Source organism: Pteropus vampyrus, unplaced genomic scaffold (genome assembly GCF_000151845.1).
Source record: "Pteropus vampyrus isolate Shadow unplaced genomic scaffold, Pvam_2.0 Scaffold1, whole genome shotgun sequence".
In the NCBI taxonomy this organism is placed as follows: domain Eukaryota; kingdom Metazoa; phylum Chordata; class Mammalia; order Chiroptera; family Pteropodidae; genus Pteropus; species Pteropus vampyrus.
The window spans coordinates 24,216,265-24,243,279 of NW_011888782.1; the positions used below are offsets into that span (position 1 = coordinate 24,216,265).

Here is a 27,015-nt window from a genome sequence, read left to right on the forward strand (position 1 = left end):
TTTTGGTATACCACAGTTAGCTTCTATATTTCTGTATCATTGAGACCTTAGCTTTCTTCCAGTGTTTTATTATCATAAAATAAACATTATATATGTATATCTTTGTTTTTTTATTAAACATTATTTCCTCAGGATAAATTCTATTACTTGGTCAGGGATTAGGCATATTTATGATTCTTTCAATAAGGTACCATTTTGTCTTTCAAAAGACTGGCTCCATTCACATTGCTATCATTAATGCATGAGCACATCTGCTTCCCTGAAGCCCTGCAGGCTTTGGGTTTTATCACTTTTTAAAAGTTGCTAATTGCTGAGGAAAAGGCCATAGTCTGGGAAAGGAGGGAAAACTCAAAGTTGGGAAGAGTAGAAGTTGGAAGGGCCCTGGGGAGAAGGGAGAATGAGGTAGCGTAAGGAAGGGAGGAAGGTTTCTGTATTTTGCAGGCTTTATTTGATGAAAATCTGGTTGAGGAAACTGTACATATTGCCCTGAGGGATGTGTTGTATTTGAGGCATGTGGTCTCCTTGTTTTCCTACAGTGTGACTTCTTCTCTGAGGAGCCAGGAGTAAAGAACATACAGAACATCCTTTTGGGGTGGCATGCTTGTGTTCATACCATGGAGGGAGGGGAATAAACTGAAGTAACTGTCACTCACTATGTTCCCATTCAGTGAGAGGCACCTGAGTCTCCTTTAATTGTGGACAGAGGCCACTCTTGGGGATGACACTGCCAGAGTTTGAGTAGGTTCAAATTACGTGAACAGCCTCTCCCCTTCTGCAGAGGAGCAGTAGAAGTTCTCCCAAGGGCAAAAATGCACGTTGAACCCAAGTTGAGACTTTTTTTGAGGGGTAGGGAGAGAAAATTAGTTTATTTATGGTTCTTAAATTTATAATCTCTTTTATATTTCCTCTTACTTTTTTGGTAGGTTTTTAGTTATGCCTTATCTATAGTACACCCGCAGATCCTGACTTACTCTTCAAAATAATTGCTCTAATTTAGATTTCTACATCCTCAATACTTAACATTGTCAGACATCACATTTTCCCAAGCTGTTAGATGTGAAATAATACTTCATTATTGTTTTAATGATGTTGAGCATTTAAAAAATCTATTTATTGGCTATTCCAGTTTCCTCTTCTGTGAATTGCCTTTTCATGGTCTTCCCATATTTTTGTGTGGAGTCTTGCTTTTTCTGTCGATTCATAGAAGTTCTTTATATTTTCTCATTAAATACATTCTTCCAAGGTTTTTTTTTTTACCTTATTTATTACTTTTTAAAACTATTATATAGAAGTTTAAAAGTTAAAGAAGTAGTGTTTGTTTTTTAATAGGTAATACATTTGTGAAATTCAAAATTCAAAAAGTATGAAGTGAAAAGTCTCCCTTGTATTCTGTCTAGGCATTTAGAGTTCTTGTTTTCAGAGAAAACAATTTAAAAATGCTATGATGTTGCAATAAATAACCTTGTGCATAGATCATGCCTCACTTTTATCTGTATGACAAGTTAGTAGCAGTGGGATTGCTGGGTCAAGAAAACATGCACTTGACTGATTTTCACTTGCCTTTGCACTTTCTGTATCATTGGGTTTTGTTCGTTTGTTTCTTTTTATAAGTATATATCATTTTCATTAAAACAAAGGTCTCTTTTTCTAGAATGGTGCTGGTTTCATCAAACACATATCAAAGACAGAACTAAAATTTCTTTTCTGCTTTTGAAAAAATAAAAAGAAAGCATGCACTCGTAATGCTGATAGTTATTGCTTCTTGTATATTCTTCCAGAGATAGTCTATGCATATCCAAACACATGTGCAAATATGGGAGAATTTCTCTTAATTCAACAGACTTGTATTTTCTCCTAAATTGTAGTCTACAATGATCAGAAAGCTCTTGCCATATTGATAATTAGAAATGAAATTCTGAAAGCATTTGCTCCATTGTCTTTAAGCTTCCAGTATTGATGTTGAGAAATCTAAAACCATTCTGATTCTTGATCCTTTGTGTTTTATTTTCTTTCCTCTAAAAATTTGTCCTCAGTATTTCTGAAATTTTCCCATGGTATACCTTGGGACTGGTCTATTTTTTCATATTGTACTGAGCACTTAGTACAGACTTTCAATGTGGAAACTCATGTCCTTTAGTTTGGGGATGTTTTCTTGAATAATTTTATTGATGATTTCTTCTCTGCTTTCTGATCTCTGTTTCTGGAATTACTATTAATCCAACTTTGGGCCCTTTGGATTGGTCTTCTGATTTTATCTTTGTCTTCTATTTTCCATTTTCGTGTGTTTTTACTCTACTTTCTGAGATTTCCTCAATTTTATTTTCTATCTTTTTTTTTCATTTCTGCTATTACACTTTTTAATTTCAGTACCCTTGTTTGTTTCTTAAATGTCTCTTTTTTATATAGAATTTTCTTTTCAATAGGAGTTTTTTTTTTCTTTAAGATTTATATTCTGAGTTAGAGGTTTTCTTTGAGTGTCTGATAAAACTTCGTTGTCCTCAAGTGTCTAAAAAGCCATTGGAAGCCCTGAGGTAGCGAATGGAGTTAATCAACTTTGAGCTCCACTGTAAATGCTTTGCTGGTCTGTATTGAGGAACCTCTGCTGTCAGTATCTTTAGGTAAAATTTCCTCTTAACCTGGACAGGCCCAGAGTAAAAATTCTCAGTCTCTTGTTTGGAGAAGAAAAGTCTGGCTACTCTGTTTTTGGAGCCAAATGGGAAAAGGGACTTTAGGAGGAAGGTCATCTGAAGATTTAGTATTTGGAATACATCTGACCACTGACTCCTATTTTGCTATAGTATCCAAGACCTCACCTGTACCTATTTTAACTTTTATGAAGATAGCCTCCAGATTTCCACTGCAGTAGATGAGAGGCAGTCATCCTAGGCCAGGAGGATAGGTAAAGTATCTAGGGATTTAACTGTTCTTAAGTGGTTTTCATCCTATCCTTATTTAGCACCTGCCCTTCTTCACTGCTTCACTCTTAGCTCTAGAGGCACCCATGTCATCAGTTCCTGAAACTTTTAAGGGGCAAGAAGGTTGGTTCTCAGCTTTTTCTCCACTTTCTAGCTTAAGGTTGAGCTCCTGTAGTCTTTATTACAGATTTGTTTTCTAGCTTCTATAATGTTTCTATAATGCTATCATCTCCTATTCTCCCTATTCTTAAGGACTTATGAATCCTTTTAAATTCCCTTACTGTTGTTTTCCTAGGGTTTGGAGAGAAAGCAAAATTAGATGCATATGTTTAATAGTAACACTGAACCCCAATTTTTAAAATGTTAATGTAGTCAAATGTATTTATCTTTGCCTCCACAGTTTATGCTATTTATGTATTGTCCTCCTATTTTTATTTTAAAGCTATAATATAACTTTTTCAATATAATTTTGGTATTTTCTTATTTAACCCTGGAAAGTGGCAAGGCAGAAATTAACATCCTAATTTTAAATATAAAGAACCAAGACTCTGAGAGTTTAAATGATTCATCTAAGTTTACCCAACCAGCATGTTAGTTCTGGGATCCAGACTAAAACCAGATCTACCAACGCTAGGTCAGTACTAAGTGATGCCACCTCTTGATAGTCTAAAACTAGTTTTGTTGCTTTCTTGTTTTTATTTCCAAAATTTTGGTGTATTTACATCTTGAATTTTTATCATCTTTCAATATGATTTGCACACCAATTTTTTCTTATTAATGTGTTGGCCTTATATTAATTACTGATGAAAAAATAGTGGTGATTCAAAGTCCTTGGATTGTCTGACAGCAAAGAACAATCCAAGAAAATGAATTGGTCTCACTTCTAATTATTTCTTGGCTGTGTGGCTTCCCAATTCTCTGGCCCTTACCTGTATAATATTCGTCTTTTGGATCTTTGTACAATGTAATAAGAAAATGTAGTGGAAAGATGAACCCAAGGAAGGGAGGTTTTTTCCTTGAAGCCAAGAGCCCAAATGGCCCAAGTCTTCCACTCCAAAGCTCCTTTCCCTTGGATCCTATTATGGCTCCATGAGGCCTTAAAAGCAGGAAGGGCCTCTCCCAAGGGAGAGCCAGCTCCATGCTCTTCTCATCTTCAAACCCTTCTTATTGTCCCATTTCCCTAGTAGGAAAGTGAAGAAGGGATGGAGAAAAGAGATTCAAAGAGTCAATCTAAAAGAAACACATGCCTTAGCACCTCGTCTCAATTGTGTGTCACTGGGGAAGCCACTTTTTCTTGGCTCATCCTAGTGTACTTTTCCTCTGGGACTGGAAACAGGGAAAACATTGAGTTTTGTAGCTAAAAGCATAGGTCACTTGATTTTTTAATTGAAATTCACTTTAAGTATATTTAAAAACTCGGCTCTTGGTGGACAATCTAAGGCAACAAAATAAAAAGTTGTTCTAATTCATGTAATTATTGTTCAATTTCTTCCTGCTTGAAGTAGCCTTTTCTTACTTTTAAAGTTTAAGTAATTTACAAGTGATAAAGACTAACTGGAACTTAAAGCAAACATAATAAGTCAAGAGGGTCTATGGGAAGAGTTGGGGCATATGGCAGTTCTCTCACTCTACATAATCACGAGAATCCCACAAGAACTCCATATTTATAATAAAGCTTTATGATTCTAACTTACCCTTCTATTAACTTCCTTTTCCCTTATATAAATACTCCTCCATTTTGGCCAGAGTCTGCATGTGGCTTGCCACGTGTGCATGCACTGGGCTGCAACCCTTTCTTTTCCCCAAATAAATCTCTTTTGATGGTGAAACACCTAGTCGATATTATTTTTCATTCAACACAAGTATATATCTTTCTTTGGCTTTTCATTCTTGAAGAGGGCCTTTTCCAGGCTGCGTTCTTTTTCCAATTCCAGGAAATTTTCTTCTCTCATATCCTTAATTTGTACTTTTCAGCTGCCTGTCTAATACGTTTACTCATAAATCTCTTTGTTTAGGACTTTGAATTTATATACTCTATTTTCTAAGTTAATTGTATCTTCTTGACTTATTGTGATAAGACTAAGTAGTACTCTTTTATTTTTCAATATGTCTGTTGATTTACTGCTTTGTGAATCTGTTCCAGTTTTTCTTTTTTTTCTGCTTCCAACTGTGTGGTGTGGACTTTGCTAAGAACTCTGATCAGTTTTCAGAAGCTCAACATCTAGTCTTGGCACTGCCACTAAGCAGCTAAATAAAAGATAAGTGTGTCAATCAACCACTTTGGGCATCAATTTCCTCTCTGTGGAAGTGAGCTTATCTGAGAGGACTGCCGTGACAAGCAAGTGAGATATTCTGTATTAAAATGTTCTGTTAACAATAGAACAATACACAAATATAAAAGGTTACTGTATGATGTTTACAATTATGTTGAAAAAATTTTAAATCCTTTTTCTTTTATGTTATGAATCCTAGATTTCTGTTCTTCCTTGAATTATATTTGTAACCCTTAATGTGTTTTAGATTCTAATATTTCTTTGGAGATGGGGACGCTCTTTTCATTTATACTGAAATATTTGGTTCTTTGTTGACCTTGGATTTGTTTATTTTATGTCGTGGATTTTGTTTTGGTGACTATTGTCCTATGAAAGGCATTTCAGTGGAGTTAATATGAAAGAAACATCATCTTGCACTATACAATACAAAGGCCTACAGAGAAGCATATTCATTATTTTTTTTCTTTTTCCGTGGAAAGTTTGTTCTTGTATTATAAAAATCATTTCTAATTTATTCTATCTAGCTAAGTAAAATGTGAAGAAAGTGTTGTGAGGTGAAGGAGATGCCTGGTTTTGATGCCTGGGCAAATAAAGGGCAAGATTTGGATTGATGAGGTAGGGTTAGATTTTGTGGAAGTCAAAATTATTTCAATGTGTCTTAGTTATAGAATTATAATTTTAGGTAACAAAGGGCTTTGGAGAAATAAATTACTGTGTTGAAAATGCTCTTCTTAACAAGATGAGGAAAAGAGAGTTAGAGAATATTTATATCCTGGTGACCACAAAAATAATATAAACAAAGAAGGAGCTAGAGCAAAGATCTTTTAAAATTAAGTTATTCTTTCTGTGAGCTTAATTACAAGATTTCCTTCATATGTTTACTAATTAGTGTGGTAAAGACCAAGGTTCTTGTGAGACAATAGAAAATATATATTGGTCTCTGCCTGTGGTTTCTGGCACACAGCTAAAACCGGTCTAATTTTCTAAGTGATAATAGCACTAAGAGCATCTTTGTTCTAAAATTTGGTCTTTGACCTCAGTTCCTTACACAGAGTTTCTAAATAACTTGAAATTTCCTGGGTGTGGCAATGTCTTTGCTCTAATGTGATGACTCTTGGTAGGCTCCTAGATGGAGGCCGGTCACCAGAAAGACCAAGCCATAATCAGAAGCTTGGAACTGTTGACCTTAAGCAAAAAGTCAGCTACATGTTCCTCCAACAAAAAGGGTTTATTTGGGGGTGAGGGGAGAATTGCAATCCAGAACATGAAGCCGTGGCAAGTCATGTGTAAGTTCACCAGCACGGATAAGGAGGAAGTTCTTTTATAGATGGGAAAAGGAAGTTAAGAGGTCTTCGCCATTGATGTAAGCATGAAAGCGCCTCTTATAGGTCCTCCCTATTCCAATCTGGTTGAAGTTATCTATTTATTTTTTTTAATAGAACTTTCAGCCCCATTGCCTATTCTCCAGAAAGGGAAGAGGGGCTGAAATTGAGTTAATTATTGATCATGCCTATGTGATAAAGCCTCCATAAAAATCCCAAAGGTATAAGGTTCAGGGGATTTCCTAGTTGGTCAACACATGATAGTGCTGGGAGAGTAGCTTGCTCTGAGCAAGCATGGAAGCTTCACGTCCCTTCCCACACACCTTGCCCTATGTAAATTTTCATCTGTATCCTTTATCATATCCTTTCATAATAAACCAGTAAATGTAAGTACGTGTTTCCTTGAGTTCTGTTTCCTTGAGCCATTCTAGCAAGTTATTAAACCCAAGGAAGGGGTTGTGGAAACCTGTTGGTCCGAAGTACAGGTAACAACCTGGGACTTATGATTAGTACCTGGTGTGTGTGTGTGTGTGTGTGTGTGTGTGTGTGTGTGTGTGTGTGTGTGGTGGGGGTGGGGGCAGTCTGGTGAAACTGAGCTCTTAATCTGTGGGATCTGACACTATCTCCAGACAGTGAGTATAAAAATTGAATTAATTGTGGGACACCCAGCTGCTGTCACAGAAAATAGCTTAGTGTGGGGAAAACCCCACACATCTGGTGTCTGAATTGTAGATGAAAGAAAAAAAACAAAAATGTTTCCCCTGATTAATCTAAGCAGAATGTGTTTCCTCGTTCTTCCACAAGTCAGGGAAAGGACTGGAAGGGTAAAAAGGAATGAGAAGGAGAAAAATGTTAAAAGAAATAAACAGAAGATATATGAGCTTTCAAAGCCCTCTGTGAAAGCAGAGTCCAGAATGGTAGCATATGGTCTTCGATCACTCAAGTATCATCAACCCGAACTGTGGAAATCCATAGAGAAGAAACCATTTTCTTAAGTAAACAGCAAAGTTTGAGAAGACTTCTGATTTAATTCACTTGAAACAGTGGGTTCTTTGGAGAGAAGTGAAGACCATTCTGGTCATACGGATAGAGAATGCCAAGCCAGCTGGGAAGGAGATGAACTTAAAAGACGAAAAGACATGATTTAGTCTTAGACTGATAGAACGTAGCATTTATAACTATGTGATTATCAATTGGTTTATATTTTGTTCTTCAAGGAACCATTAAAACTTTAATAATATGGATGTATTATACTCACGACTTCTGTGTTGAAGTAGTATAGCCAAATAAACTGAGGAGTCCCTGAGGAACAGCATCAGAGGATACAGAAGAGAGCAGTTTACATTGTAAGTAAGAGCTTCCCTACCCTAAGGGAAAGGAGTTGTTCCATGTTCTAGCCTAGCTCATTAGAATTCTACCCTGGGACTGGGAACCAAGGCTCAGGTGGTAACAGAGTATTATTTAACATTGCATTGTTCTCTAGGACTATATTTACCTCAAGAAATTCAGGGAGTGGTGTCTCATTAAAGATAGATTATGGTCTTTGCGTCTCATCTTCCAACCATACATTTATATAGAAATCTAAGTACCCTATTTTGGCATGACATATATGTAAAAATATACATTGAAATACAATTAAAATGGTGTACAAGGTATTTAACAACATGGGGAAAATGACACAGATATATTGCAAAAAAATATGGATTCTTAAACTATAAGTAAATATGACACTTAAAACTTTATTATTATATATGCATAAAAAGAAAAACACATAATGAATAACTCAGACATTAAGATTGTTTACAGAAAAAATTATTAACATAAGACAAATACTTGTAATGTTAAATGAAAAATGTAGAGTGTTGTATAATTAGTAATCAAATAAAGTGTGATTTTAATTAAATTAAGTGAAGAAACTAGAAGGCAGTACACGAGAACACTGACAGTGGTTTCCTGGGCGTCTTGCAGTTATGGATGATGGAGTTTGGTAAGAGAGAATTCTTTTTTCATATATTTCTGTACTCTTGTGCAAATGCTTTATTTACGATTATGTAAACACTTTTAAATGTCTGCAACTCTTAAAATGTAATGTTTCAGGCTAAAGAAGCTCCTAAATATTTTAGGAATTTACCTAACTGTAATATAAGGAATAAATCTGAACAGCTACCATCTGTAAAAAAAATTAGATATGTTCTGTGTCAGTGTAGGCAGGACAGTAATCAGCCGTTAATAGACATAAAAGAACAGATTTCAACTCAGTGTAAACAAGAGTTTTCTCATACTTAGAGCCATCCCACAATGGAACAAGTTCCCTCACGACGCTGAGTGCTGGAAGTGGTCAAGAAGAGGGAAGAGAGCTTTTTGCCCTAGGGGTGAGGGGTTGTTGGGGGAGAAAGATGAGGAGACAGTGGGACTAGACGATCTCTAGCAGCCTTTTCACTGCTAACATTTTATCAATTTATCATTCATTCACTCATTCATAAGGCCTCCCAAATGGTTCCCAGTGATCCTTGCCTACTAGTGTCTCTGCCTTATTTAATTCCCTCTCACATTGGATAAGCTGATTCATGTAACCAGTAGGACATTGTGGAAAGGATGGAGTATGACTTCAGAGGCTAGGTCATAAAAGACATTATGGCTTCTGCCTTCTCTTTCCTGAATTGTTCATTGTGGCGTAAGCCAGATGCCATGTCATGAGGACGCTAAAGCAGCCAGCCTGTTGCGAGGCCTATACAGAGAGGAACCGAGGACTCCTGGTTCCTCTTATTTCTTTTCCAATAGAAAAAAGAAGTGTGTTCTTTGTTCTCCTATGGATTTGATATCTATAGTTGCAGCTATAATTGTGTCATTTACATTTCTCAGCTCTACCCATCCATATGCTCAGAAGAAAGTTATAAGAAAGCTACAAATTGCAATAAAGCATTTTAAAAGGATTTTGTTTTAGCATTTCAGCACCTACCAGAGATTTTTATCTGTGTAAACAAGCCAAAGGCAAAGGCAAAAATTCCATGAATTATTCTTATAAACAGATGACTAAATCACCTCTTAGAGATTTTTTTTAAAAACTCTATTTTTTTAACATCTGAAAGTTATGAGATATTCTGGGTAAGCTTGATTATCAAAGAATACCACAAATAGCTTTGGATGTTGTATATCATCTGTGACAGAGTCAAACAGATCTGTGTGATCGTAAGGGTTCTTTGATGGAGGGGTAATTAATCCTTCACGTCCAAGTGTGTAGAGTCCTGTAAGTACTCGTACGACATAAATATGCTTCCTCCCATTGCTGTCTGGTCTGGAGTATTTATCATTAGCAGAAAAACTGGCATCAACAGCAAAATAGGTTCCTTTTCCATATGCCACAGCTGTGAAGAGAACAACAAAAGCCTAAGAACACAAAATTATCAGAGTAAATAGAACCATGCCCAACCTGACAATAATATATATAAATATATATATAAATATATATAAATATATATATATAAATATAAATATAAATATATATATAAATATAAATATATATATATATTTTAATGTGGTTCTTAGAAACCAAAGACACTTTTTGTCATTTAAAAAATTCACTCAATCTGCCCTCAGAAGGTTGCCAGTCTCTTTCGGGTGAAACACAATGAGCTTTATCCTGATAGTGACGAGATTGCTGCTATCTGTGGTTCTATGCTGCTAGGGTATGAATAGTTGACACTGGAAATACCATTCATTTCGTTCTGATTAGTCAGGTTATGTGCTTCATTACCGTTCTTCCCAGCATGACTGCGGTTAAAGCCATGCTGATTAACGTGTGGCACTGAGTTTGCATCTGTCCCGTGGAAGAGGATTCTCTCATTATCTGTGAGGCCATTCTTGATGTCCATTTGCTTTTTCTTTATCTGGTAGCTCTGCCAGAGAAATTCATTCTGTATCCTCTCAATCTGCAAATGACAAAAAAAGCAACACACTTTGGAAATGACCTTAGAGTTCACTCAGTATAGTGTTTGTAAGCAATATAGAGAAGGAAAAGAAAATGTAAATAAACAGCAAATTCAGAGAGTAAGTAGTGACAGGAGTATAATTCTGAGATGGTCCAAATTAAATTACAATGGGCTAGAGAGTGAGAGAAAGAAACAGAACAGTTAGCCAGTTAACAGCTGGAGTGGGCAAGGACGGGGAAGCAGGGCGCAGCTAACAAGACCGCTCACATTCCTGAGTATATATTGAATCTTTGAATTAACTTCCAAGTGGCTATTTCTGAAATTATCTAAAAGAGAGAATAGCCAGGCACCATCAAATCCCAGGAGCCTCTGCTTCTTGTTTGCAGATGAACTTTCCAAACTTGCCCACAACCAATCCCAAAGAGCAAACACTTCTTCCCTAGGACTCTGCACTTATCCTGGAACTAGCCCCACTTCCCCTTCTCCCAACTCCTTTATGTAGAGTCAATGTCAATTCTTTCAGAACACTTCCATCTTCCTCCCCTCTAATCGATGTATAAAAAATGTTCGCCAACTTCAGGATGGCAGACCTTTTGCCTTTTCACCTGGCACTGCTGCTGGTGGTTGGAACTTCGTGCCCCAGGACCTGGTCTTTTTTTCTTGCTAGCAATGGCCCAATAAACACTTTCTTTTAAAAGATTTCAGCCGTGGAAGTTAAAATATTGCTTAACAGTAGCTTTCTGCCTTTAGAAAAAGGATAGCTACAAGTATCTAGGCTTTGTAATAGTGCTTAATTAATATTATTTATTTATATAACAGAACTTATCATTTATGTAAAATTGTTTACCTATATCATACATTCCCTGGAATTCCTAGAGATATACTGCCATTCAAATTTCTACTAAAAAATTTGTTAATTACTTAATAATTATTTCCTTAACTCCGTCTGATCTCCATATCCATCCCAATAATAGTTCCTTCTGCATTGCTCCAATTACCATCTCAAATCGCCTCATAATTGTCTAATCTAATAATTATTTCTTTCCAGAAACATCAACAGCATTTCAAACCATGAACCAGCCCCTCCTTGAAATTTTGTCCTTCTTTAACTTTTTTCAGAAAATTATTCTCTGTTGGTTCTCATTTCTTCTAGAAAATGAATTTAACATGCATTCAACAATCATCTATTAAATATCTAATATAAATCAAGCACTGTGTTGAGTCTCTATCCTCAAGAAACTTTCAGTCTCGTGAAGGAGAGAGGCAAGAAAATAAATCACTACCCCTCAGAGTGATAAGGGATGGGTTAGGAGAATGGACATGTAGTATGAAAGCATAAGAAAGGGGTCCAGATAATCTATGTCTAAGGAGAGAGCAGAAAATCTCAGTGAACAATGTTCTAGAAACAATGGCAGAAGAGAGGCTGAAGATGAATGGAGTAGATATCTGCAGCAGATGTCAAAGAGAAGTCAAGTAATAAAAGCAGGAGGGAAAGTTATTTTGCTGAGAGTGACGGAGGCCTCAAGGAGGGTGATGAAGGTTTGGAATGGGGATCGCATGATGGAGTTGACTGGAGGAAGCAAGGAAGGGTTCCAGGCACCTGGAGGGTCCAGCTGAGGTTGGGGGCCATGAATCAGTAATGATTTTATCTAGGAACAGTAGGAGAGAGGGTAGGTTATGGAATTAATCCAAAGCTTGGGTTCTTCAGATGGATATGATAGAAGAATACAAGCCAAGAACATTGCAGATATTGGGTAAACATAATGGAAGCAAGGTTCTAGTACTCTCAACAGCTTTTAACATCACAAAGTATCTCCTTTAAATTCTGTCCTTTATCCAGGGTCTCTCTTTTCTGATTCTCCTTCTTTCTCAGGAATTTTCATTCATTCAATTAAATTCCTTCAATAGTATTGCGTCCTATAATATGCTAGGTACTGGGAATACAGAGATGAGTAGGATGTGACTCTTCTCTTATGAAGTCCACTGTCAAATGGGGGAGTCAAGCATGTGAAAGGTGATCAAAGCACAATTTCATAAGTGCTATCATGCACAGTTTTATGGAAGCATCAGCTTGATTTTAAATTATTAGGATGGCACACCCTGCTCTGATATCCACAGTATGATAAGGACCTTCAAATAAACTCCTATACTTTACTGGCTAATACTTTTATGCAGCATACTGAACATCGTGGGATCTCTGAACACTCATTCCACTTCATCCTCATTGTGCAGCAATTCCTGGTTTGGGTGAGGCTGGCCCCACCTATAGTTCTAAGATGGATCCTAATTGGGTTAAATGAGTCAGGGTAATCTCATGATGGCAGCACACAATGATGGGATCCAATAACCCAGGTCCAAGCCAATCAGCGTATGGAACACCCTCGACACAGACTGGGCAGAGTGATCCACTCAAAACAAAGCCTGGGACTCTTATCTAGTGGTTGTGGGACAGGACACAGTGTTTCTACCACAGGATGTGAATGGGGGATGCTGAGACCCCTTCATCGCCACCAGCAACCATCCTATAATCACAAAGGGAGTCTAGCCTTCAGATGAAGCTGACACTGTGGACAGCAAATCCAGAGAAACTGAATCCATGACATCGGTAAGTCACTGGATCGAACTGCTCCAAACACCATCCTACTTTTGGACTTTTCATTAATTTATAATAAATTTCTTTTTAAAATCAGTTTTAGTGGGTTTGTGAATTGTTAGTGAAAATGTCTAAACATATACATGTGGCTTTTGGGAATCTTCTTCAATACTGCTAATGAATGAATCAAGATTTGAAGTCTATAGATTTCGAGTGAGTCTAATTAAAATATAGTAAGGTACACAGGAAGAGTGATATAAAAAAAGATGGCTTCCATGTTAATTCCTCAATATTTAAAAGAAGTAAAATTTAAATGCAATATTACCTTCTCTATTCTGTAAGAATGACAAGTCTGAAAGAACTTGTCCTTCACCATGTTATATTCTGACTGTCCAGGTTGTAGCTGGATCACACAGGTCAGCTGCTGATTCATGTCAGTCCAGTTTTCAGGAATATCATCTGGAAAGTTAGCATTTGGTAAAAACATGACATCCATTTCTAGGAACCTCTAAACATTAAGGCATTTTCTATGCACTTTTTTCTCATTCATCTAATCTTGGTCTTCAGGGTGGCTGAGGGGAATAAAGCTACATATTTTACAGTTGCTTATTTTGTTACCCTCAATTTGGTAAACACAGATGAAATGAATGGTTCTGACACCAATACAAGTTAATTAATGGTCTATCTAAATCTAAAATATTTAGATAAACTTAGATTCACTGTAGCTTAAAATTATAATTTTCCCAGAAAGTTCTATGGAATTAGTTCCATGAGAAATGGATAAGTAAACATGAAATCTCATTTACTGATGTTTTCACTTTCATCAGTCTTATTTAGTGTGGTTCTTTATTATTTTTCTTTTGAAACATGATTACCCTGCTAAAGGTATTTAAAGCACATTGTTCTGTATCCCATCTTCCACACTAAATAAACATTATATAAAGAAAATAATGGTAGTGCTAAGTGAATGCTTTTGTATAAAGTGGTGATGTTCAAAGTTTTCCTTTGCTTTCCAATGGCTTTCAGAAACTTCTAACCCATTGGGGCTACACGTCAACTTGTTGAGATGGCATGACTGGTAGAAATGTGAACAGATTCTATTAGAGAAGAAAATGGCACAAAAAGGCACAATACCCTAGATAAAAACCAAAGGATTTTTCCTTACAAACAAAGCCACAATTTACTTATTTCCAATGAAAGATATACCTGGCCCGAGAGAGGGAACCAGGGCTCTTACTCCCTTCTTGTTTAGCAAGGCCATTCGGGGAACAGAGTTTTGGTGACAAAGGGAAGCATCTAATCCCAATATGGAAGGTCTTTTCGAATTCCATTCTCAAAGAGTTTTTCTGGAGAAGTTTCCCATGATAGATATGTAGTTTCTACAAATTAAGTTATTTTCTTTCCCCCACATCCGTCCCTTCCAGATCTTTTGGCCTAATCATTTCTAGTCCTAGGCCTCAGAGTCCTCGTGGACCTGCTACTTTCTTTTCTCTGAATGCGGCAAGCAAGACTGGGAAGTAAGCGAAGTGTTTTCTTGGACCTTGTCTTCCTTTCACGCTATGCGGTTGCAGAGCAGAAAACTACCAGCACTTGGAGTCAGATGACCTGATTAGCCTCAACCTGTAACCAGGAAATGATAAGAGCTGCATTCTTTATTACCTCTTGGGATTGTTACAAGTTTAAAATATAATAAGGGGTGTGAAAGCACTTTGGCAAATGCTATTTATAAATATTTAGTTATTATTCTTAAAAAATGATTAAGCTTGATCTTTTTAAGCTTGATTACTCTTAAAAAATGATTAAGCTTGAATACATCCCAGAGGTATTTGTACTTAAAAAGGGAGTAAAGTGTCAAGCCAAGGGTATTTTTCTGAAAGAAAGACTTTTTAAAATTACACCCTTAAGTCCCACCAACTTGTGCTACCTCCTTTACATATGGACAAAAGGTGACCCTGGCTAGACAATTTAGGGACAAGAAAATTGAGTCCTAGGAAAACTGGGTGCTCAAGTATCTCATGTTACATGGAAGGCCACCATTAAAGTAAGGAACAGAGTCGCATCCTATTGTTGTGCAGCCCAGCGCTTCATAAAAACTAACGTGATATCCACCTTTCTTTAAGTATTGGCCAGGCACTCTCCTGAGCCCTTTTCCTATAAATTTTTTTTTTAAAAGGGAAGTGTCACTCTCTTTTTCCATTCCTGATGCTCAGATTAAAGGCCCTCCTGCCACCTCTCCTTGTGCACCCTACCCCAACTCCCTCTTCTCACGTGGTGTTGGGATTAAACACCGGGAATTTTGGCTCTGTCTTCGGTCTTCATCTTTCTTACTCTCTATGGATAATTAAATCCACATTCAATGGCTTCAACTCCCACCTACTTACATGACTCTCAAATCTATATCTCTGATATCTGATATGTTTTTGAGTTGGTGCTCAAAACATGCTCTCTGACTCAATAAACAGCTTTAACATACATTGGAAAAGTAATTGTGTATCACTTGCTCAAATGAAACTCACAGTTATCTTCTTTAAGTTCTCTTTTAAAGAAGTCCATGTGATAAATTCTTACTAAAATTGAAGTTTATCTTTCTAACAACTTCCTTTTATCTGACATTTCATCTGTATTGTTCCTTTTATCTAAAAACAAAGATCATGTAAGGCAGTTTTGTTGTTTTTGTCTCAAGTGCCATATGGTCACTTTTTGTTTACTTCTCTCTTTAACTTTCCTGTTTTATTATTCAAATTTCATAAGTCAATTTAAATTCTTGATGAATCAGTTTAACTTTATTTTTTACTTTACTAACAATGACTTACAGCTCTTATAGTTATATAAAAATTTTCCTCTTTACTTTTTGTTCACAGGTAAGGTAGGTAGCACAGTTTGGTGTGGCTTAAGGGTGTGATTTAAACATCTTTCTTTCAGAAAAATGCCCTTGGCTTTACAGTTTACTCTTTTTTTTAAGTACAAAGGGGGAAAATATTGATTTATATCTCCCTAGATACCACAGTAGATATGTGTTATTTTCAATTGTCTAGCATCCTTTTCCCCTTCTTCTGGTAAGAGCAGCCTGAATTTCCTTTGGGGGATAACCCTTCCCAGTTGCTTCAGATAGTGATCTCCTCCAGTTCAAATACAGAGCATGTGACTCTGGCTTGGCCAATTAGTGTAATTCTAGTTCCCTGGCTGCAAAGATAACCATAACTGGTCCAATCAGAAGGAATCTCAGGCCTTAAAATGGCACTTCTGTTTCCAGGCATCAGGCTCTTGGTAAGTGATATCACCAATGGATGCGCCTTTTCCTGTTGGACTAATTTACCATACAAGGATATGAACCTGAAGTTGAGGGCAGCCATCTTTCACTATATGAAGCCTAATAATAAAGACAACACAGCTGAGAAGAGAATGAGAGGTAAAGAAAGTCAGGATCTAGATGATATCACATGAGCACCTGGATCAAACTGGGCCGGAAGCCAAATGCATCTGGACTTTATAGTCATGTGAGTCAAGGAAATCCATTTTTTGCTTAAGCTAGTATAAATTAGTTTTTCTATTATTTGCTACTGTAAGAGCCTTAACAGTTCCAACTATCATTTTTATTTTTATTTATTTTGTATGTGTGTGTGTGGAGCTCTTACATATACTGTGTGTTGTAGCACATTGAGGAGAATAGTTGTCAGAAAATAAGTGTAGGGAGAACTGCAATTCGTGTTGGCAGACGACAATTCTCAGTTGAGGAAGGCTGATGGTGACAGGTATGCCTCTTAACTCACAGTGCTTTCTGCGTAAGTGCTCAAAATAGGTAAAAAGGGCAACTTCAAGAGGAGACTGCATTTCTAGTCACAAAATAGGGCAAAGCCAGACCATAGGAGCAGGTCTGCTCATGATGTAGTACAACCAGATGACTCTGGCCATTCTTTTCATACATCTGTTTCTGTTCTCAGGCTAACTTCTCTAGAGGTAGATTATCAATAAACCAGTATTGATCAGCTAGTTCATAGCTACGAGGGGCATTGAGGTTCAATATCAACCACCAAGGGGGAAAAATGAGGTTATTGGCTAGGATTTTCAAAGCCTATTCCCCTCTTTCTTCTTTCTCACCTCTTCTATCCTCTTCCTGTTCATCTGCTATTCTTGTTTCCTGAGCGTAATTTTGTCCCTCAGAAGAATAATCAGTTGACAGGAGATTGTGTTCCACAGTTCTTGTACTTATCCCATGCATTATAGGAGGTTGTTTGTAAAGTCCTGAAACTGATAGAAACAGTGAGCATTCATATCTAAACATTTTCTAAGCTATATTAGAGATAATCATGATTTTTTAAAGGACGTCTTACAAGCAGTCTCGGAGAACATACACTGGAGAATAGGTGACATGGAGACTTCTCTTTTCTTCATGATGTCGCAAAAGGCATTTAGCAGTTCAGATGCAAGGACGACGACTTTAACTTTTTGTAATGTTGGGGTAGAATGTTTCTGTGCGAAGTCTACAATAGCATTGATTATGTCATCAGCAACTCTGGTTGGGTTTTTTCCAGCATTTCCTGAAAAAATATATTTTTTAAGTGACAAATAGAAGTTTCATCTGGCGTTGGTCATGTGACCAGATTTGGCAAATGCAGTTCTCAGTACTGAGAAAGAGTTAAGTAGCACCTGACATTCAGTCACTGATCTGGCACTCACAGCTGGGTCTTGGTGTTCTCCAGTTGACCACAGATAATTTCACAGAACATCATCAAATGTAATCACTCTGTGACTGTGATGAATTAAGCCCAAAACAAGACCACTGTATAATCATGTCTGACCACAGACAAAAACATGAAAATGGCCAAACCACAAACCACAAAAATGGCCAAACACCCCTCATCTTGACTAATATGAATGATTGCTGCTTTATTACCAATCACAACTTCAGCCACACTCTTATCTCCTTCCAAATAAGATGCCAAGGGTAGAATTATATCTGCTTCCTAAAAGCATTCAACCCAGAGCAAAGCCCCACTTACTCGAGACTGCCACGAAATCACCTAACACAAGCTCGGATTAGTCTTTTCTAACAATCTCTTTCTGAGATGCTGCATAGTTTTGCATAGTGCGTGCTCCAGTGATCTTTTACTGAAGGGCATTGAAAGTGTAGAGAAAAGAACATGTGATTTGGATGAAGGCCTGGGTTTATGTCCTGGCTTTCCACTGATGAGCTGTGTGATCTTGGGTAACTCATTTGATACCTCTTATGTTAGTTTTGCTGCGGTTGCCATACAAAGTGCCCTGGACTGGTGGCGTGAGCAACAGAAATGCATTTTCTTAAAATTCTGGAGACTAATAAGTCTGATCAAGGTGTTGGAAAGATTAGTTTCTTCTGAGGCTTCTCTCCTAAGCTTGTAGATGGCCATCTTCTCTCTGTCCTCACATGGTTTTCCCTCTGTACCTATCAGTGTCCTAATCTCCTTTTCTAATAAGGACACCAGTTATATAGGATTAGGGACCATTCTAATGATTTCATTTTAACTTAATTACCTCTTTAAAGGCCCTATATCCAAATACAGGCACATTCTGAGGTACTGGAAGTTAAGATTTCAACATATGAATTTTGTTGGAAGGGACACAACTCAGCCTACAACACTGCTAAACTTCAGTTTACTCAGCTATAAAGTTTGAGTGATAACAGTTGATAACTGAGAAAAGAATGTGGTAGCTAAGAATATAGTAATTAAGAGCATAGTGTAATATAAACAAAGTGATAGTTGAAATGCACAGCCCGGGCTGTTGGCTTTAAATGTAGTTACGTTACTCACTGGCTATATCACCTTGTGCTTTAATACCTCAGGTTCTTATCTGCAAAATGGGTAAACAAACAGTCAGGGGTGGGTCCACGTTTTGCAGGGCTTGAAATGTATACATCTCAGAAAAAGATTACAAAATTAAAAATATAAAATTATGTATTAAAGTGAATATTTAGAATTAGAAATCACCACAAAGTATAAGTTTTAAAATGTTGAAAATCATATTCCCAAGTCAACGTTCCTAAGCCATGTTCAAAAAAATGCTTGCAGCCACTCCAACACCCAGTGCCAGCAGAAGTCTGAGTAGTCAAAGTAGGAAGCAGCAGTGGCCTTAACCCATGGTGGTTAAAATATCTCACTTTCAAAGTTGTACTAAATCATAGAACTTTGTGAGGGCATTACCAGGGCCCCTTTTAGGGCTTTTCAAAAAGCCTGTGCAATTGGGTGTGAATGAATCAGGGAGCGGGTTATTAACATCACCTTAAATTAAGAGTGAATTATTGTCTGATATAATAGAGATGACGAGGAAAGTGTTTCTAGAAACTGTGAGCAAAATGAACCTAAGCTCGTTGCTTAAGGATAATGACTGCATCTTACTTACGATTTTACATCCAGTACCTTGCACAGGGCCTGGGTAACTGCATTTCAATCTAATAAATACATCAATGAGGAGTCAGTTAGGAGATACTACAGTAAACCAGATGGGGGAGGTCTTAAGGGTTTGGAAACTAAAAGGAAGGCTGAAACTGAAAAAGCCCCTGGAAGAAGATTTACTAGGACTTGCTAACTCTGGGAGTCTGGGGGCACAAAGAAGCAATGATAGCAGGATGGCTGGGAGCACCACGGCACCGCCGAAGGAGGAAACTAGAAAACAAGACAACTCAAAAGAGGTGGCTATTTCCAGGGGATGGTGATGAACTTGGATTGTTATATAATTAGGTTTCTGGTAACAGAGAAATCTCCCAGAAGAGATTCTGGAGAAGGCTAGAAATACTTATTCGGGAGTCAGTATGGAAATGGTAATTCATATAATGAGAGCAAATGAATCCCCAAAGGGGGAAAAAAATGAAGAGTGAGAAAACCATGAAGTTAAGGGCCAAACATGGAAAGATACTTAGGGAACCTAATAGAAAAAAAAGGATGAATGAAAAAGGCGCAGGCCCCATGAATGGCCCTCAGGGTCTGAAATGTTGCCCATTCTCTCTGATTTATCACACTACTGCTGCATGGACTCAGCCTTGAGTTCATTAAGAGTGAGACTGTCTAAATGAAGCTGGAGTATCCCTAATCTTTGAGTGACAAGAGGCTGCAAACCTGTTCCAATGGCGGGAAGGGAAACAGATGTGTATTTCCTCTGTTCACACTCTTCTAGAACACAGCAAACCGTTTCTTTGACATCGTTTTCCCCAAGAACATGAATTATTATCTTGCACATTAAGCATCCACCTTGTGTAATTATATAATCTCTGTGAGGCTGTGTAGCTGCAAAAAAAAAAAAAAAAGAGAGAGAGAGAAGAAAAGGAAACAGAGCACATTACTTACGGGAAGCAATGCTGATTATGAGAAATGAAAATAGCTGACATCAGAAAAAGCTGTGAAAATTCCTGACAAATGAGCCTCCCTCTGTCTAATGGGTTTCACTCCCTGGGACTGTGACAGGCTCATTTTCTTTACAATCTGGATTCTGTAACTCAACAACTACATTGTTGAACATTTTGAGCGTTTTTTTAAAAGCACTCTACCTGTGTTAATCCTCTCAATCCTCGAAACAAGCCTATAACACAGGTACTGGTTTCTCCATTTCATAGATTAAACAGAGGCACAGAAATGTAAGGTCAGCCGCCCAAGACTGCCCAGGATTTGAACCCAAGCACTCAGTGTCCAGAGTTCTTAATTTCCATTCTACTGTCCAGAAGAGCAATTTATCTGGTCATTCAGCTGGATTAATTTTTCAAGTAGGTGAAAGCAACATATTCTGTGGTGTGAAGGTGTGAAAGGATATAAACTGACCCCCTCTCCCCGCATCTTGAGAGCTCTTAAGCACATGGAAATTACCAAGGCTTGTTTTTATTCACTGACCTTTTTGTACCCTGGGTAAGGTGGGCTTCCAGCAAATCAGGGGAGGAGGAGAATAGGTCCCCACCCACCCCACCCTCCCCTCCCAGGCAGCTTCCTTAGGCTTTTCCAGCTTGTCTAACCCAGCCAGCTTCATTCTCTGTTTCTGCTTTCTGGCACATAAATCCCTGCTAAAGTCCTCTTTTTGGTGACCAGTATTACCTTCCTCTGATCTCTCTCCAGGAATTCATTGGCTCCAGAGGAAATATCTTAATCAGAGGAAAGCTATTAAGGTGGGAGTTTTAGCCACGATAGCAGGTCAGTTGTGGAAATGTATTGTCAAATGTGGGGCAGTATGACTTTCTCAAATCATACTCATAGCTGACTGCCTACTGTATCCTGCAAGGTTGAGTCCTGGTTTTGAAGGATAAATAGTTTGATTACTCTTATAGGTTCCCCACTGTGATATAATTAAAAATAAATATTTTACTCCTGGTTCCTGCTCAGAGTTCCTGGAACCTTTTGGATCCCCTGAGAGATGAGTATCTTTTATATACTAATGAATAACTCCTGGGGGTGGGGGGAGGTTATGGGGCTATGGCTTCAGAATGGGGGCTGGTCTCCGGAAAGACCAAGGCATCATTCAAGGGTTGGAACTCTTAGCCCCATCCCTTGACCTCTAGGGAGAGGAAAGGTAGAGATTGAGCTCATTCACAAATCTGATGATTTAATCAATCGCGCCTACATAATGAAACTTCCACAAAACTGCCTAAACAACAGGATTCGAGAATGTCCTGGTTGGTAAACACATCTAGGTGCTGGTAGGGTGGCATGCCTGGAAAGTGCATGGAAGCTCTATTCCTCTTCCCCCATACCCTGCCCTATACATCTGTTGGAATAAACGTCTAGGTCCACTCCCGCCTGGGGTGATACATCAGCAAACTGAAGTTTCAAACCAAACTTTCATTTTCCGGTAAATGCTCCACTTGACCAGAAACACAGTATGTCCAGTCAGCCAATTCCCAAACACCAAGTGAACTCTGGGCTCCATACTTATCTCTTGTTCTTTGATCTTTCTAAATAAAGTCAGATATGCAACCCCAGACAATCCAATCACTCTCTGTTTCCATGTTGCTACTTCTAACCATCTATAAAACCAGCTCTTGCCCACGGTCCCTCAGAAAGAGTGTTCCACTGCTTGTGAGGCACTGTGCTTCCCTGTCCATGGGTTATTTTCTCCTGAATAAAGGATGTTAAACTCATTACTAAATTATTTTAGTTTTGTCATTTAACACGTTTCTTTCATTTGGCTATTCCTGAATTGTATCCTTTATAATATACTGGTAACTGTAAGGAAAGTGTAACTGAGTGCTATGAATTGTTCTAATAAATTGTTGAACTCAAGAAGAGGTTTGTGGGACCCTCTGAATTTATAACCAGTCAGTCAGAAGTACAGGTGGCCCCCGAGAATTAAAATGGTTATTTGAAGAAGGGGCATTCTTGTGGACGAAGCCCTTTAATTTATGGGATCTGGTGCTAACGCCAGGTAGATAGTGTCAGAATTGGAGAATTGGTTGATGTTAGAAAACACCTCAGACCTACCCAGGCTCCCGCATTCATACATAAAAGGATTAGAAATCTGCTACATGACGTGCTGTATGTAGAACAAGATTGAGAAAAGTAAAAAATAATTTGTAGAGCACTTAACAGTTTACAAATCTTTTTTTTAAAATTCCCTGTTCTTTCTGATCTCACAACCACCTGCGTGGCAGCCATTAACATATTCCTCATTAGTAGAACCATCTTACACATGAGAGAAACAAAGCTCTGAGAGGTTAGACAAAGTGCCCAGGATCCCTCAGTATGTGGTGGAGCCTGGATTATTAGGACCCAGGCTTGGGTTCTTTTTAATACTCAGGAAGGAAGAAACAGATGGGATGGTGGGATAAAGGACCTCTCCCCCACAGCTACCAAGTCATACCATCTAGGTCTGCTCTCCCAGCGAACCAACCTTCTTCCAAAGTGCTCACCATTTACTCCACCCATGGATTCTCTCACAGTGTTCTCAGCCCTCTAATTTTCAACAGGTTGTAGGCCTATTGATCATACCTAGTACAGCACATTCATCTTCCACAGCTTGTCCAGCGCCTTCTAAAATTGCTTTTGACACCCCTAAACAAGACATGTTAATGGTAAAAAGCATCAATTAAAATTCAATTCAGTGGTTATAGATTCTGTACATTAGACTTCTGTTCAGTTCACCTTTTTTGTGCATAATCCACTGATGCTAACCCCCTCTCAAAAACTGCCTTTTCTATAGCGACCTTCATCCAATTGCTGATGAATAAACAATCTGATCCACAGTATGATGGCAATGCTCATGAGCTGAAAGTCTCCACTGTCTGCAGCTTTACTATCTCTATTTGTACAGGGATATTTTTGCTGTTATTTGATTTTTTTTTTTTTGCATTCTATGCTTATTAGTTTACATTATATTGAATGAAAATATAAAAATAGAATTTATGATGCTAATGAGATGCATAGATCTCAAAACTAACAAAACTGAACATTTTACTTAAGTTCTTTGATTTTGTTATCTAATTTTGTTTGGTTTGTTTTTTCACACTTAGACAAATAGTTGGCTGGCTTCAGTCGAATGAATCTTCATTTCAAGGCTGTAGCTTTATTACTTTGGTCACGTTTAATGACAGCTGGCTTGAGTGGTTGAAAACATGAACTTTGCATTTTGACAAACCGGGTCAGAATTGACTCCATCACTTATTATCTAGTATGAGACTGTTCCTTATCTGTAACACAGAGGCTGGCATGGTACTTCCCTCACAGGGTTGTATGAACATTAAAAGAGATAATGGATGAAAAATGCTTAGCACACAGAATCTGGCACGCAGGAAATACTGGATAAATGTTCATTATTTTATGATCATTAAGACTGATCTAGCTCCACCTATCTATATCTACATCTATCTATCTATCTATCATCTACCTATCTATCTATCATCTATCTATCTATCTAGCATCTAGCGTCATCTCTCTACCTATATCTCTTTGATTATGCGTGTGTTATAAATTATCTCTTTTTCAAAAACTCCTATTTTTTCAGTTCATTTGTCTTGGTCTCTGACTTTGCAATGGTGGAGGTTTTCCTCAAATATCAGGTGATCTTTGTTAGTCCAGTCATATTTAAGAGTGGGTTTCTCAGTCAGTTCTTTCAGTTCCCCAGACGATCCTCCAATCTCATGTCTGGAGAGCATAAGCCCATCTGCTGTTCTGGGAGCCCCACAGGAAGAGGCTGGGCACTCACTGTTAAGTATAGAGACTTCACTGAAACACTGTTTTCAGTCTAGCTCCCCATGTCATCTCATCTGTGCCTGGTATGTTAAGTCCAGGATCTCTCTGGTTCAGTTTCTCTAGAGAATAAACCTCCCACCTCTGGCCAGGAAAGCACAAAGAAAGTTACTGGTGCACAGGATGGGGGATAGAATCAAGAGGTCTAAGTGCTACTGATACAGAATCTCATCCAATTCTGTTTTCATCTCTTTACTCGACCCCTGCCTTCCCAGGTTCCTGCTGACTCCAGTTCCTGTATTTCTAAGGGCTGCCATTCTCTCCTACAGGTACAAAGTTTTCTCCACTCTATGTTGGTTATCTCTACTGGCTAACTGCTCCCCATCTTCTGAAAATATGTTGCTATCTCTTGTACATTGTTGTTTTCCCTCCAACTCTTTTTCTCTCTGTGGGTTTATACACTTTTAATTCCTTCAGTGTTGCTTTGGAGTTTCGAAGAGGGCACGGATAAATGCAATATGTTCTATTTACCATGTTTCAGATAAATAATTAAATGTTCTTTATGTCTGCATTTTGAATGACTAATAAATTGGGTATTCTACAGATTCACGTCTGCATAGTAAGTTCCATAATATTTTGCAATTTAGAAAATATTTAAATTTCTATTTCTATTTATGTTTTATCTTGCACTTTTAATTTAAAAAGTAATGTTTTATAATACATAAAATATATCAGCCTGAGAGAATATGTAGATAAGTTATAAATGAATAGACATATGTGGGGAGGGCACGCTCAAAAGTGTTATATCAATGAGGGTGGTCAAACATTTCAGGGAAAATCAAGAAAAAGAGGTTGAATTTTGTTATGGGTCAGTATAGTATAAAGAAGAGAAAAATTACAGGAGGTAAGATGTGAGTACTAACTGAGTTACATAAAAAGGGAAATAAACATAGAGGAACTGAAAGCTGATTAAATTATAAGTGTGGAATTTTGATAGTTCAGAGCTAAAAAGGAGCTCATAGCCAACACTGACTAAGTACAATGCATCAGGTACACCCCAACTTAATATCACTTTTATCTCCATCTAACTCTCCTTTGATAAATAGGTATTTGGCAAGCAGAGAAACTGAAGTTCAGAGATGTTAAGTGATCTGTCAAAGGCCACACAACGATAAGTGGCATAGCTGGGATTCGACCCAGGTCTTTCTGATCCCAGGGCCTGCGTTATTTTCTACAAACCTCTCCTTCTACTCAGGGCAACGTTAGCCACAATTTCCCTCCCAGACATTAGTCATGTTGATAGTTACAATCACGTATATTGCTTAAATAAAGTACCTGATTTTAGATTAAACATCCTTGTTGTTGAATTTACAATAACATCTGCGCTTTCGTTGGTGATATCTCCAATAGCAACCTGGAAAGTAATCGCCCCAATTCTCATTCCATACGTTGTGAACTTATGGTTAGTGAGAGTTTTGAAGACACCTGAAAAGAAACAAGATGAATGAAAGACTAGCTAGCTCCTGAAAGAAGAACAGACATGACAGGGTCCCATTCTCTTCCCAGTTCTACTCTTTCTTTCTTCCTACACTCAATTCCAAACATTACCATGTCTCCTAGCCTGTTAAACTGCTGGGTGTTTTGTTTTGTTTTTTAAAGAAAATTGGAAAACAATGTTTTGTGGCAGTAGGAGTATCTACATTTTCTCAGTTAAATAGGATGAAGCAGAAATATCAGATTGAACTATCTCTCTGCAAAAGTTGCTGTGGTGCCATGAAAAAGAAGGGGACGGTGCAAAGTGCACTCTCCTTTTATGCTGACATCTCTGGGAGATTTTGTTTTCAGCCTTATTAAAGTATGATTGACAAATAAAAGTTGTATATATTTAACATGTGCGATGTCAAGTTTTCATATATGTATACATTGTGAAATGATTGCCATAATCGAGCTAATTAACACACCCATCACCTCACAGAGTTACCTTCTCTGTGTGTGTATGGTGAGAACACTTGCAAATTTCCAGCGTACAATAAATGATTATTAACCACAGTCCCTCTTCTATACATAAGGTCTCCACCACTTACTCATAACTGAAAGGGAGATCCTCATCTTCTGGGAGATCCCTTTATTACAATTTTACAAAAGTCTCGGATTGTCTAGGTTATTTGTCCAATACTAAACAACAGCTCACTAACCAAACATGAGCTCTTCATGCAGCTTCACAGCCCACTGGAACAGCAATATCAAGGCCACTCTGAGGAAAATCCCTTTAACATGTTGGCATATTATTGTCCACTCTACACTCTGAAGCTTTACAACTTAGATGTGCCATTTCTACACATCCTTTAAATTCTTCAGATCTCCCTTTCCACAATTATACAGTGGCAACAGAATCACCTGCCCATGGTTAGGTTTAAATAATATAATACATACAAAAGCAATCAGTAAAGTTCAGTGTGCCATGCACATTTTAGTTATCTTTTATGATCATATCTTAGAAATTCTGGCCTCATTACCGATGATTTGGTCCTCAACAATAAAATTTATTCTTTGTGTGCCCAGATAATAGAACATGCTCTAACATTTCCTCTACCACTGATATGTTCTTCATGGGAATTTGCCTCTTTCTACTGGACTTCGATGAACACTGAAGGGCTACTAAATAAAGGGATGTATTTCCTCAGCAGAACAACTTTACCAGACCTTGGGTATCTCCAACCCTGAGAATCCTGTCTTTCTTGGGATTTCTGCTCAACCGTCTAGTGAATAGATCTAAAAATGCCTGGGAATAGAAAGAAACATAGTTACTGACCATAACAATGGTCTGTAGAAATATCACTGAGCA

General features: G+C 37.8%; 1 protein-coding gene across 5 annotated transcripts in view; it reads right to left on the reverse strand.

Moving 5' to 3' along the window:
* Positions 1–8,229: 8,229 nt before the first annotated feature.
* Positions 8,230–27,015, reverse strand: part of PARP15 (poly(ADP-ribose) polymerase family member 15) — a 35,977-nt gene continuing 17,191 nt past the window's right edge. For 2 of the 5 annotated variants that reach the window (XM_023520701.1, XM_023520751.1), the window contains exons 5-13: positions 26,874–26,952; positions 25,506–25,655; positions 22,974–23,036; positions 20,124–20,291; positions 17,364–17,570; positions 17,131–17,280; positions 13,358–13,491; positions 10,265–10,439; positions 8,230–9,875 (exon numbers count right to left, since the gene is read on the reverse strand). In XM_023520701.1, the coding sequence (XP_023376469.1) occupies positions 9,586–9,875; positions 10,265–10,439; positions 13,358–13,491; positions 17,131–17,280; positions 17,364–17,570; positions 20,124–20,291; positions 22,974–23,036; positions 25,506–25,655; positions 26,874–26,952 (1,416 nt within the window). In that variant the 3' untranslated portion in view covers positions 8,230–9,585. The remainder of the gene's footprint in view (positions 9,876–10,264; positions 10,440–13,357; positions 13,492–17,130; positions 17,281–17,363; positions 17,571–20,123; positions 20,292–22,973; positions 23,037–25,505; positions 25,656–26,873; positions 26,953–27,015) is intronic. The other 3 variants (XM_011369971.2, XM_023520800.1, XM_023520730.1) reach the window with 2 other exon arrangements.